Source organism: Chaetura pelagica, unplaced genomic scaffold, assembly GCF_000747805.2.
Source record: "Chaetura pelagica isolate M959 unplaced genomic scaffold, ChaPel_1.0 scaffold59, whole genome shotgun sequence".
In the NCBI taxonomy this organism is placed as follows: Eukaryota; Metazoa; Chordata; class Aves; order Apodiformes; family Apodidae; genus Chaetura; species Chaetura pelagica.
In genome coordinates, this window is record NW_009954416.1 from 1,059,691 (window position 1) to 1,073,811 (window position 14,121).

The window sequence follows — 14,121 nt, forward strand, 5'->3', positions numbered from 1 at the left end:
TTCAGGGAAGTCCTTTTTTTATTGTTTTTTCTTTTTTTTTTTTTTTTTAGCTTAGCAACAACTCTATATTTAAGCAAAACTATAAATATATTGAAGGAAAACCATAAATAAGGAGATGGAACTTGCAGTGAGTTTCACAGGAAAAACCATCCTGGTTGTATTTTAAAAATTGGTATTTTGTATGATTTGCTATTATATGAATCAAAAGCTGATGCTACTTGTGAAAGGAAAGTTATTCTTTGAAATTTATAATGTGTCAAGATATACAAGAAAACATTCTTTATGAAAGTGTTCCACAAACAGTGTTGGCATACAGTCATTGCTTCTGTTGGTACCCATAGGATTTTTAACTCATGTATAAGGGGAATTGGACTTTGGTCTCAATCAAACAAGTTTTCCAGAATTTACAGCACTTAAAAGAAAATATAAATACCTTGCTGACAGGCAGATGCTTTCAGCGTCTGAGAGTGGTGCTTAGTGATTTCTTTCACTTTAAAATACTATTGATTAAAAAACAAATAGGAAGTCTTTTACCTGTTTTGTATTCCCTATACTTTCATTTTAAGTCCTTGAAGATGAGTTCTAAAATGTTGAGACAGTTTTAGTGAAGACAGTATGATTAAAATCTTATTAGGCAACATTGTAGAAAAACTGAAGGAGCGAATGGTTTTTTTTTAATAAATGATATGTGGGTGACTGTTCGACTCTGTAGTGTTACAGTGGAGGTAAGGATGTAACTGGTTTCATTGACTGGACAGATCTTTACCTATAGTAGGGTGCAAATTGTAAAGCTAAGTAGCATTAGAATAACTTACTAGTGGTTGTGGTGGCTTTATTGGAAATACTTAAAGACAGATTTAATCTTTTTTAAAAAGCAGCTAATTCATTAAAGAAAACTTTGGCTTATATTAGTTAGGAAGCCAAATTATCACTCTAATCTCTTCTGATTTTATAATCTGTAGAAAAAAAATATACATTATATTTTGAATTTACTTCCCACTTTCCCCCCTCCCCCCTCCCGTAAAATGACAGAATTGTTCAGAGGAGCCTTGGGAAGCCAGCTAGTGCAGCTTCCTACTTGGGGCAGGACCAGCACTGAGTTAGGACCAGCTTGCTTAGGGATTTGTCCAGTCAGCCTTGCAGACCTCTGAGGACAGAGGTCTGACAGCCTCTCTGGGTCCCTGCCTGGCTGTCTTGATGGAGAAAATGGTGTCTCCTCAGGTCAAGTCAAAACTTCCCCAGCAGTGCTCATGGGCCTCCCTGCTGCTTGATTGATGCCTGTTTTGTGTTGGGGATCAAAATGGTGCTCAGTACTCTGTGTGGTGTAGTGAGTGCCAAGTAAAGGCGATTAATTGTTTCCCGTGACCTCCTACCTACACTTCTGGTAACACAGTACACTGCTAGGCTTCCTTCCTATTTTTATCCTATAGCTTTTTTGGGTTTTTTTAGCAGTTATTTTAGACTCTTTCCTCTGGGCGGTGCAGTCACAAAAATACTGTTGTTGACGTTTATAGGCCATAGTTTAAGAGCTATTGCAGTTTGAATTTTACCTGAACATTACCAAGGTGTCTGAAAAGCAAAGTTTGTCAAGGCAAAATTTTCTTTGAGGAAGGTATAAATAAACAAAAGAATTATCTTTTGGTAGCATGTAATTTCTTGTAATTTAAACATTAAAAGTAGAATCCATGAGATTGGAATTGCTCAGCCACAGGTGATGTTGCCTGGGCTGAATAACTAAACTCTGAGAGTTTGCCTGCTCAGTTCCCTAACAAGCATACAAGAAAATTCACATGAAGGTGTGAGCTATGGGGGTATGTGGAAAGGGGAAACAAAATGAAAACTATGCCAAACACTGTTGCTGTTTAGTGCTTGTAAAGATATTTTACAAATGTAATTTCTTTTATGCTATCCTTTGTAGGTAATGTATCCTTTGTATCCTTTTAAAGACTTTTTCATGATGGTTTTTCTTCTTTCTTTAACACAACAGACCAGCAGTATGGACCAGGACATGCTCTTCCACCTCTTGTCCCACAGATGCAGCTCTTAGCTCCTTGTGCTAGCTCAGGCTTGGTCTGCCGCTCATGAATTTTGCCCCTAGCTTGTGTTTTTGCTTCTTGAAATGCCATTAGAAACAGAGCAGGGTATGGAAGATATTGTGTGTTGAGAAGGTGAGAGGGAAGCAGTGGAAAGCCAAAATGAAGATTTTGATGAGAGCAGCCTCTGGAAGAAAATGGCATGGGACAGAGATTGTCTGACCAAGGTCTGACCTTGCCAGACTGATCTAACTGATCACTGGGTCACTGATCTAACTACCTGCTGATGTTGCTGCTCCTGAGATCAACACTGAACACTGGTTTATGTGCTTCAGGGGTGAAATGTTAACTGGTTTATTAGTATCTTTAAACCTCCCCAATGCAGGTGGTTAGACATCACTAAGTAATTATTTTTGCTGTTTAATTATTTCCTGCTCATGTAATTTCCAATTACATTCTTCTCTTATTCACCAGCTGCAGTTTTAATACAGTCCTTGGGGTGTACCAGTGACCCTTTTGCTTGGCCTACCTCCCTTTTTCTATCCTGTTTTCCATCAGCTGTCACTGTTACAAAACAGCTCAACATTTTCTGAACTTCCACCCAATATTTACCACTGGAGTTCAGGGTTGGGTTAGGCTTACTGGATCACATTTGCACAGGGCCAGAAAGAGTCCCCCCCCCTTTTTTTTTTCTCCAGAAACATAGGGCTAGTTATTTTTAAAACAGTCACAGACTTAATTTGGAGGAAGAAAACTTTCTGCTTGGAGTTAGCCAGGGCCTCAAACAGCAGCAGATAGAGACAGGCTCGCTGCAGGCTCTTTCAGATGATGTCATCCAGCAACGTCCTGTATTTTCAGCTCCGGAAGCTGCTTCCATATGAGCATTCCTTGTCTGCACGTTTCCTCTCGTCCTGACCACCTACTTCTCACATTGGTCTCACTGCAGCTGCACTGAAGCTTTCTTTCCTCTTCTTTAGCCCTTTTTCCTTTCTTTGTCTTTGCTGTTGACATGTTGCGTTTTACACTAGGCCAAAAGGGACCGCAACAGAAGCCAAAACTTGTTTAGATCAAATTATCATTTTTTTAGTACTTGAAAAAGAGAAAATGAATTTCAGTGGAAGTCTGCGTGTCATCTGTGCCTGTGTGGTGTAGAGACTGAAGGAAAGAATCCACTAAGTCAGTTATGTGCATATAGAATAGTTGTGCTTTTTTGTGCACACAGTATGTAATACAATTGTGAATGCACACACACTGTATGCTTAAAGGTGTTTCTCTCTCAGCAACTGGTGGTAGCTTCTTGCAAGTGTGTTACCGCAGGACATCTTTGAAGTTCTCATGTTTTTCCAGAATACTCAAGATGCACAGTTATCAGATTAGCTCCCATGATTAAATTTAATTCTGTGTTTCTGAACAATTGAGTGTTTGGATGTTTATCCTAAACTTTTAATACTATTATGAGGATAAAAAAACATGTATGTATCCAAGAAACATCAAATACCCAGTATTTTTCCCCTCGAGAACAAATTCAAGTTTACAGTACACAGAACTGTATTGTTTGCCACTTTGGTAATCAGGAGGGTCAGGGCACCAATATTATTTGTCAGCTGAGAGGGTTGATCGTTTGCAGACCAGCTTCAGAGTTTAATTAATTTATTTAATTTTGAATTACATAAGATGAATTTTTACCCCTTCCTGATCTGAGACATCATGTAGTATTTTGATGCTTTGTTCCAAGTTATAGTGGCCTCTTTGCTTTAAGATTTATGGACCTTATTTCCTGTCTGTTGTCTTTTTGCTTCTTGTGTGCCTCATCCTCATCAAATCTTTAGATTCAGAGTTTTTTTCCTTAGGTTTCCATGGTAGAGTCTTACTTCTAATATCTGCACAGAGTGATACTGGGTGAAGAAGGCATACAGAGGGGCTTCATAACTCTGCTTTTTAAACAAAAAGCAAATCCAAACTACTATTGCTACTTAAAGTTTTGAACTTCAGCCAAATTTGAAACTTCCTTGAAGAATACAACTTGTGGAACTCGGGATGGTGTGCTGTTGCTTCCTGCAAGTTAAAAGTGGTGTTGACAGCACTGCAGCATTTAAGTGGAATATATTCCTTTGCCCTTAGATATCTACTGTGAAAAATCTTGACCTGGATGCCTGGCTTGCCCACCCTAAATAGCATGGTCAGAAAATACTGGGTAAACACTTTTTTGGCTGGTTAGTGCCTGAGAACTATGCAGTAGGAATTTCTCTGTTTTCTGCTACCTGTGATTTTGTTTTCCTTGCTTGTTTAACTGAAGTGATAGCAAGAGGTGTTCTGTTAATAAACATACTTTTCTCTTAAGCACTCCATGGATGCTTGAGAACTTAAAATTTCATGGCAAAATGGAACATATGAGCCCAGGTTGGACCTTCTGCTTTTCATGTAGTGGCAATATAAAAAAAGCCTGCATGACATGAACACAAGTATGAGCTCAGGTTATACACTCAGCTCCACATTGAGAAACTCTTAATGGTTAAAAGCGCTGTTCCATCAACGTTACTTTCAAATTTTCTGTGTAACGGCAGTGGGGACAGCAAGAAAAATCCCAAACACTACAAGGCTGATAGTAAAATCAAGATGTTAACAACACCAGTCCAGCAAAAATACTGAAACTGAGGTTTTACAACCTTTGGGCATAGTGTCTAAGCTAATTTTTTCAGAAAAGAGTAATAATGAATGAGGGCAAAGCAAATCTGCAGTGGTAAGGTTATCCACTTTCTGAGAGCTGATGGTGACTTGCAAATGTACAGAAACCAACTGTTTGTTTTTTTTCATTTGGACCCTGCAGTGACATCTACTTCAGTTTGTTACTGGAGCAGCTCACATCTTCACATCTTGTATTTTTCTAATCTAAATAGCAGTATGAGCTATGGGCTGAGACATACGGACAGATCCAAAAATAGGAGGGAAGAAGAATAAATGGTGGCCGTTGTGCCAGGGCAGTTTTGACATTGTGACTTTCAACTAGAAAATGTAGGGCATCCTGGCTTCAGCCAAGATTTCTGCATCATCAGTCTCAGTAGAAAACACTTTCCGTGATCATGTAAACAGAAGGGCTACAGTACCTTGAGGTCCATAGCACTGATCAAAAAGCAGATGCTTACACACAAGCATTTTTCATAGTTTATCTTAGGCTTTGGCCATGGTTTATATGCTTACATTACCAGCTTGTGTGTAGGCTTTTATTTTGTGGTAAGTGCTGTGTAACTCAAAGTGCCTTGCCCCTTCAGGAAGGCTTCAGAACCCATGCAGTAGCAAGTTGCTATATATAACTTGGTTCCTGTAATTCCTCACTGTTTTGGATACCATGCTATCAAGGTGCTATTTTTGGTTTCCTACTTATTTTTCTATAGGATGGTAAAGATTCATCCTCCATCAATAATTTTTTTTCAAACTCTATTCTTTGAAAAATATTCTTCATGTTTAAAGTATTTCTCTTCAGTGTGCAAAAAAAGTTTAATTATTTAACTGATTTTTGTCATTTCTGTTTACAGGAGAGGTCTCCTCACAATTTACATGGCAAATCAAGTAAGTAGTCCTTTATTTCAAGAATAAAAACATGTAAGATCCCTTGGAAATGTATCTGGTTTTAAATTAATGCTTAGTTTCATTGCATTTTTAATGCTTCCAGGATTTTTTATTTTCTTTAAGAATTGTGTTATTAAATAAATAAAAGTATCTTAAAAGTAAATGGTGTCTATAGGTTTTTTGGAAGTAGCTGTAAAGCAGAGGCTAAAAGGTATTTCATTGCACTGTGCTAAAAATTATTTGTATCATAGCCCCAGGAAAATGAGTAGTTTTATATATCCCCTCTACACTGGAATGGCATCTGGTACTTTTAATGTTCATTATTTTGCAGATGAGTAATCCAGTGCCATATGCCTTAGTTTTGTTATTTGTTCCTCCAACCAAGTTCAAGTATTGCACATGTAAATATTTTTACCACATGGTTGTATAGATTTACATTTTTTGTGTCATATTCCTTATGTACTCATTCAAATGCATAAAAGTAGTGAATTGATTTAAATGATGCTTTGTGCATTAACCTTTTGTAAAGGTGTAATACTTCTGTGACATGATCATACTCCCTTAGAACTGATTTGCTTATGCTGAAAGAATTATCTGAAGTTTTTATAAAGTATGAGTTGTGTAAAGAGCCATGGAAACTATAAGAAAAAGGAAACAACCTAGGAGTTGTGTTCCAGATTACTGTAATAATTTACTGGGGCCTCAATAGAATCATGTAAATGTAGAAGTGATGATGATGAAAAGATCCATGAGTAAAAGTAATGAGAGGAAGGCAGATATTGTTTCTTGGGTTATTCCATATTAATATACTGCCTATTGTTACAAACAGGCTTCAGAAGAGAAGAAATTAATTCTTGCCATTAATTTTATTATTGTTAAGTATCATTTCAACTGTCCTTTAGGATTCCTTTTCTTTAGAAAGTCAAGTATCATTTCAACTTTTGTAGCTGCTTGACTTGGATGGCTCATACCCTGTCCTTTAGGATTCCTTTTCTTTAGAAAGTTTTTTTCCTAATTTGGAAAGATGAAAGATGTCTTGAAATTTAAATAATTAGGTGTTCAGACCCTCAATAACACGTGGGAACGAAGTTGGATTCCTACAAGAGTATGTTAACCTTGAAAGGTTTGAAGGTTTTATTGAATTTAAAAAAGCACCTGGTTAGAAACTTCTCTTTCAGGAAACATAGTTTATAAAAATGGTAATAGTTAGTTGAGCATGTCATCATTCAGTTGGGATGGACTTTTCAAGAGAAGGGTGAAACAGTAGTGCTTAAATAGCAGCACCTCTGCGTATCCCAGTTCTGAGAAAGCTATAATTGCATTCATGGCTCTGAAGTTCACATGATGTTGGGGGGGTGTTACAAGGAAAAGTCTGCAGCATAATGGTTTGCTTTAGTCACAAATCTTTGAAGTGTGGGCTACCAGGGTTTGCTTTGTAAACTGCACTTGATCGTGATATACTTGTTAGCAAGCTGTGTAATCAGGGTAAATGTTTCCCTATTGTGTTGCTTGTCTTTGGTTTACAACTTTATATGTTTTGATAAGAGTCACTATTAAATTTACAAAGCCTTTAAAATATTTACTTCTGTCATCTTTAGATAGCAGCATCCTCCTTTAAAATATTTACATCTGTCATCTTTAGATAGCAGCATGCCCCATTCTGAAAGGTGGCAAATTCTAATCACTAGTGATAGCAGCTAGATTGAGAAATTACACAGCATTTCTTGCATTCTGTAAAACTTGTGTCAGGACCTATTAAGATATTCACTGAACTAAATGTATTCTTTTGTTTTGTTTCACATTTTGCTATGCTGTATTTTACAGCCTCAGTAATCATAGTTGAGGCTTTTTATGTGATTTTTCATGTGTGCCTTTGACACCTAGACAAGAGGTAATCAGGTTTATTGGTTATTATAAGGAAATATCATTAATGTTGCTGCAGTCAATTTTTATAGCCATATTAGGGCTTTTAAATCGGAACATTTAATTTCTATTGTCCTGTTGGCAGCATGTGACAGTTTGTCCTCAGAGATGAATTTACATAATGAAAAGGGGAGAAGTCTTCATACGTGTCTGCTGTTTCTCAGTTCAGCAAGTGAAAGGCAGTGGGTCTAAGGACTCTTGTTGAAAAGGTGACCTTCTATTTATGTATGTATGTATGTATTTATTTATTTATTTAAATCTGTAGTTACTAGGAACCCTTAAAAAAGTTTCCTTGCTAATTTTAAGTCAGTCAGTGATTTAGATGAACCTCAGCTTCCCAGTTGCATTTCCTTGCTGCTTACAGAATAAAATGAGATTAAAAAACCCCTGTGTAGGCTATATATGTTCTATGGAAAAATAAAATTAAAATAATTTCTTATAGTACTTTTCTGCTAAATTGCAGTTATACAGCAATGAACTTCAGGGCTTTTTTTTTTTTGTGGTCTTTTTTGTTTTTGTTTTTGAGGTAAGAACGAGAGTAGGTATAGCAATGAAGGATTTGTAGTTTTAATTTTCATGTGCAGATTCTAAAATCGACTTCTGAGCTTTTCACTGGAAGTCAGTCAAAGGTTTTAGAAGTAAATTAATATGCCTGAGTCCTAACATTGTTGGACATGCGGGTTTGGAAATTTTTAACTAGTTACAGTCTGAGACCTGGCATTTCTGTAGTACTCTGGAGCAGAGTAGTGGTAGGCAGTGCTGTGGATCACACAGAAGCTTGGAGCCTTTGAAGTTTTATTTTGGGTTGCACCAGTTAAAGGCAAGAAACTTTTAGGATCATAAGATATGCATTGGTAGTGAACATATATGATGATCCTTCATGGATAACGTGAGATCAAAAGGAACCCCAAGGTTCCAACAAAAGATGGAAAGTAAAATGTAATCTCATCAGTTATTTTTATCTGGAAAATGAATTACTACCCATGAGTAAGACATTTCAGGACAGTTAAGGCACACTTCATTGTGAACAGCTCACCAGTTCAGTTGTTGAAGGAACCATGTCTTTGGATTAGGTGTTTTTTTCTGCATTGAAAGCAAAACAAAGGCTGCCTTCAATGTGCAAGATAGGAAGAGACTAATCTGGACTAGGACCAATATGATATAAATTTTTTGAGAAACAAAAAATTAGGAAAGTTGATACTTTGTCATCGAAATGCTTCACCACAGAGGCAGTTATCCTAACATACTCTGAAAGAAATAATGCATTTATTTTTCCTTTAATGGAAAATAAAGGAAGTTTTTTTACATGCTATATTCGAAATTCAAACTGCATCACTAAATCAAAGACTTTCTTTTTTCCATACTCTGGCTTCTAATATATGGTGTTGTACTGATTAAGTTGAAGATGTTAATATTAACAAGTTGCTCTTGGGGGTCATAGATACATAAAGCACAAGATAAGGCAGCTGGATGCAACAGACAGAGTGATGCTGTTCTAGAGTGTGATGGGAGGAATAGCTGGGGAATCTGCCCCAGCCATAGAGAGAGCATTAGAGAGTGCAAAGGTATACATTTGAAAAATAAGATGGGAAAGATAGGAAGAAAAAGAGGCAGAGAAGTACAGTCTAAAGCTGAGAAATGAGAATTTATTGTGGCAAGAGCCATGAAGAAAATAGAGCTGATCTAACCTAATGGGAATTGGTTTGTGGGAGTGTTACAGATATAATAAGTGGAAGAAAGATGAGAAAATGTAAGGTCTTCTCTAGTAAAAACAGTGAGCAGATGATTAAAAAATTATGGGTTTGTGGGGAAAGGAAAGGATAATTTTTGTTGCAATTAATATAAAGAGAAATTTAGTAAAAGCCCAGGAAGAGAGTATTATTGAAGTCCTAGATAAGGGAGTTGGAGAAATTGCTGTCAGCAGTTGCATCTGGATAAAATTTACACAGAAATATGAAGAACTTGTGTTTTATTTATCACTATGGTATTGTTAGGTCATCAGTGCATCTGCTGTTGATGAAATATTGTACATAGGTCCTCACATACCAAGGAAGAGATAGTGTTTTACAGTAAGAAATACACAGGCAGACTTGTCATCAGTGGTATGAAAGCCAAGTATGGGAGGAAGGGAGCATCTCCCCAGGTGCAGTGCAATGTGGTAATTATGCATTAAAATCCAGCAATAATGAGTAGACAGTCAGGAGTGTAAGAAGAGTGCAGTAAGGGAAGACCTTCAGAATTTTGTACATCCAAACTTGTGACCTTTTTTGGAAAACATCTGAGAGCTGCTGCGGCCATGTTCACATTAACATCCTCCTGGTGAAGCTGAGAGCCTGCTTACCTCCTTGCTGTTCATTTCAGATGTACCAACTCCTTCCCTTCCCTATTTCAGAAATGCTTTTTTTCATTACTATTTCAAGTCTAATTAAGAAATACTTAAAGCTATTAAGAAATAACGGTTGACATTAGACAAATACAGAACCAAAGAAGTTGATCAAAGGCTTTTGAGTGGCTGATACACTGCTTCTCCATATAACAGAGAATAAGTAATATAGCTGACCACAAAGTTTCTTGCAGTTTTGAAGTAGTCCAAGCAGTTTCACAGTTGAATTATTTTTCAACTGCATAAAGGGACTAAATGTGGGTTCATTTTGGCTCTATCTTTGTTTATTCCAACCAGGCAATGTGAAGGCCACACAGTAATGTAAGTTGTGCTCTTAAAGCTTGAAATATTTCGTCTAGGAGCATGCAAAAATGCTGAAGCTTAGACTTAAAAAGAAATCCCTAGGGATCCAAGGAGAAATGGATATCTAGTGCTCTTCTGTCAACTTTAACTCCATTTGTATGTTGTTTTACAGACTGTAAGTCATAGTAATTAAAAATAACACTAAATCTTAATGCTTGGCAATATTTTTAAAACATTAAAGCCATTAGCCTTATTTAAGATATGTGGGGCACAGAGGCAGCAAAGTAGATACTTGAGAGAGATATGGCACAATAGAAAACACAGTTCAAATGTTTGAGACCAAGATCCCTCCAGTCTCACTTTCCATGTACGCTAAATTTGTTATTGTTTCATGCTTTGTGGGGTGATGCATGTAGGGATGAAACAAACAGGAGTGAGACTTGCTATGCAAGAGAAAAAGCACCAACAGAAACACACTTGTAAACTGCTTTTGCTGATCCTGTACTTTTAAGTTTTGTCTAAAGCCAAGCTGGTAATATTGAAAAGGAAGCTGCTGGCATGCAAGAAGTGCTCTGACAGCATTCCTGAGTGGTTCTTCTCACCAGTTTATCATAAGTTTTCTGTACAAAATTGCCAATTTGTCTGAGTTGTTACGGATGTTTCAAGAAATATCTTGTGCTATTCACAATGTAATGCGGGAGGATACTAAGAATAATACAGATTGAAGGTTTTTGGGTTTTGATTGGTGTTTTTTTTTTGAGTAACGTGCTGTTGGACTAGAAAATCCTGTTGCCATTTGCATAATTTGCAACTCTGAAAGATTGTCACCTATTGCTGTTATGTGCTATAAAACATGATGTACCACTTCAGAAATATCTGTAATGTAAAAAAAAAGTTCCGGATTGTCACTTCTTCATTTGATAATTCTTTGAAATTATAAATATTTAGCATGTCCCATTTCTTTGGACAAACAGTTATATTTGGTTGCAGTTTATTTATTGTAGCACCAGCAGGTATTTTCTCTTTACACTTAATAAACTGATATTTTATAAACAAGGGACCAACTTGCTCCTTTTCTTCTCCATTGAGAGCCATTCCGTTGTAGTCAAAAGATGGAGGCAGTCCAGAATGAAGAAGGGCTGATGGATTTATTTTTACCCAATACATACTTTAAATTATTAGAGGCACTGGGTTCCAGTAAAATAGGTTTGCCCACTCCCTTTTTTCTTTAGATAATTAGAATTCTGTTATGTGCTTTCATGTAATTTTTAGTATTAAGATTATACAGGGACTGCCAGGGTAGGGAATCTTACCTATTCCTTTTGCATATTGGCCGAGGTAGGAATATCTGGATTTTTTTTCATTTTCTCACATTTCAGAAGTAATCTCCATAATTGAATGTGTGTCAAGTAAATGCTTGAGACACTTGTCTTCCAGGATAATAGCTGTCCTCCTGCCGCTTTCTTTTCCTTGATTTCTCTCTGTTACCTGTGTTGATCTTCTGGAGTGATAGACTTTGGTTACAGCTGCAGCTGGCAGGGACCATGGATTTTTATTCTTTTTTTGAAGGGTAGATTCCCCTTTTATTCTTCATGTTGTCATCTTTTGAGTCCATAGTGTGTCAGCTGAAGTTAAAACCATTGCTTAGTTCCTTCTTACAGGCAAAAAACTGAATTATCAGACTAGCTTTGTTGTTAGGATATTAAATCTTCTTATTTTCTTGGGCTTATTGTTAGAACAGCACAAGTACTTTGATATTTTGTTTAAATTGGATATTAGGAAGACTTTCTTCCCTGATAGAATTATGAAGCATTGGAACAGGCTGCCTAGGGAAGTGATTGATTCATCATTCCTGGAGATATTTAAAAGCCATGTGGACATCGTGCTTAGAGATGGAATTTAGTGATGGACCTGGCAGTGTTAGGTTTGTTGCCGTATTCCTTGATAAGTTATGTTGCAAAATAGTATTTTTATGCAATTTTGTAATCTGGATTTAGGAGAAGAGCCTCTTCTATAGCTTCTGTTTATTTACTGCCTGTATCTTAGTGGAAAAATGAGATAAAAACCAAAGAGATCCCATCTTTTTCCATTTCATAGAAGGCATACTGGGATGCAGCTCCTCAGACATTTGTTCTATGGCTTCACAATATTTGCTCTGTCTCATGGTTTAAAGCCAGGCAGAGTCAGCCCTGTGTTTTCAGGATGACACATGGGATATGGCTGGTGTCACAGCATGGACAGGCAGGCATCACAAATGCACTTTTTGACAATGACAGAAAACCTCAATGGAATCTGGTTTACTGAACTCAGGAACCAAAACTGATATATTTTTATCCCTTAGATTTTAAAGAGCAAATCTCAAAGAAGAAGTCACATCATGTGTTAATTTAGAGCTGAAGACAATGTGCTTGAGGGAGAAATGTGGTTTGTTTTTTATATAATTTCCATAGGCAATCTTTAATACTCTAATTAAATGGTAATGAAATATAGCATGCTCAGACACTAATGGTAAGTAGATTATTTTGCAAAACAAAGCCTCAAAATATGAAGTTGTCTTTCAGAAACACCTGAAAGGAAGGAAAAAATCATAATAAAATATGAAGGCTTACAGATTTAAAGATCTACATAACTAGAATGGACTTGTTGCTCATTCTGGTCTCTCCCTAGGTTTGCACTCTGACAGGTAGAATCAATAACTGATAACTAGCGTTTATTGATTTTAAACTCTTCTAATGCTTATTTTCTAGAATACTCATGTATGTATATGCAAGTGTTTGCAGAACTAATTAAAAAAAATGCAGCTAAGAAATATTTTTTTAAAATAACGAAGTTTTGAATAAGAATGTGGAAATGAAAGCTTGTTTTCTCTTTTCAGAAGGCTTCTAACTGTTCTTAACCTTGCCGAACTTCTGCTTTTGTCTCATTCTCTTGGTGTCCCCAGGGTAAAGAACGATTCAAGAAGAGAATGTTGTTAATGGTAGTTGGATACTGGGGGGGGGAAGTGAAGTAAAGGAACTGTAAATGTGGTAGCAGCAAAAAAAGCATAACTTGAAAAGAAGGAAATTTTTCTGGTTAGTTTGGAGGAATATGAAAGTTATTCAAAAGAAATTGGTGCTTTTTAATGCCTGACAGTAATGTTCAGAACCATTCCAGAAGCACCTAAGGAGCACAAAAAATTCACCCTTTCATGGAATCATTGAGTTCATTATGGTGACTGTGCAGGGAAGCGTGTTGTGTGATACCGTTTCCAAACTCCTAGCTTGGAAATTAAATGCAGATGTTTTCAAATAATCAAAGACTTGGACATGTTTTATTCCAGTTGACAAATGCTCAAGAAACTTTCCAAAAATTTTATTTTGGAATTCAGAATTAGATGCCATAGATGGGTAAGCTATATACTTTACACATATTATGTTCTGTGGGATAGGCAGTTTGGCAACTGAAACAGGCAATATTGAAATAAATTGCTACTTTTAAATTTAAACGTTGCATAAAACTCATATGAGGTGGGATGTAAGCTGAAGTCTTACTTTTGAATAGAGCATAATGTAGGTTAATTTGATTAACAGGATACATAATCAAATTACAGGTGGTTCATGACACTCTATGGTGATTTTAAAATGTTGAAACTTAAGGTCATTGTCACTACCCCCAGCCTAAATCTTTAAAAGGCAAGTTTTAAAATTAGGAGTCATGTGAACTTAAAAGTGAATACATCAGCAATGTTTAAGTTATACAGTAATAAAGTTTGATCCTGGCAGCTGGCATCCTTGTAGATTGACATGGCTAATTGGCTATGGCATCTTAGCCTCAGGAAACCTCATCCATCACTTCAGAGCAGGACATTTGACAAGACTCAGAGAAAACATTTGAGACTTTGTCTCTTGCTTTCTCTGCAAAGCTGCTTTGCAT

At 36.5% G+C, this 14,121-nt stretch overlaps 1 protein-coding gene across 1 annotated transcript in view; it reads left to right on the forward strand.

Moving 5' to 3' along the window:
- TMEM135 (transmembrane protein 135) overlaps positions 1–14,121 on the forward strand; it is a 153,142-nt gene that overhangs the window by 21,013 nt on the left and 118,008 nt on the right. Inside the window, exon 4 of the mRNA XM_010004415.1 lies at positions 5,567–5,600. Within this exon, the coding sequence (XP_010002717.1) occupies positions 5,567–5,600 (34 nt within the window). The remainder of the gene's footprint in view (positions 1–5,566; positions 5,601–14,121) is intronic.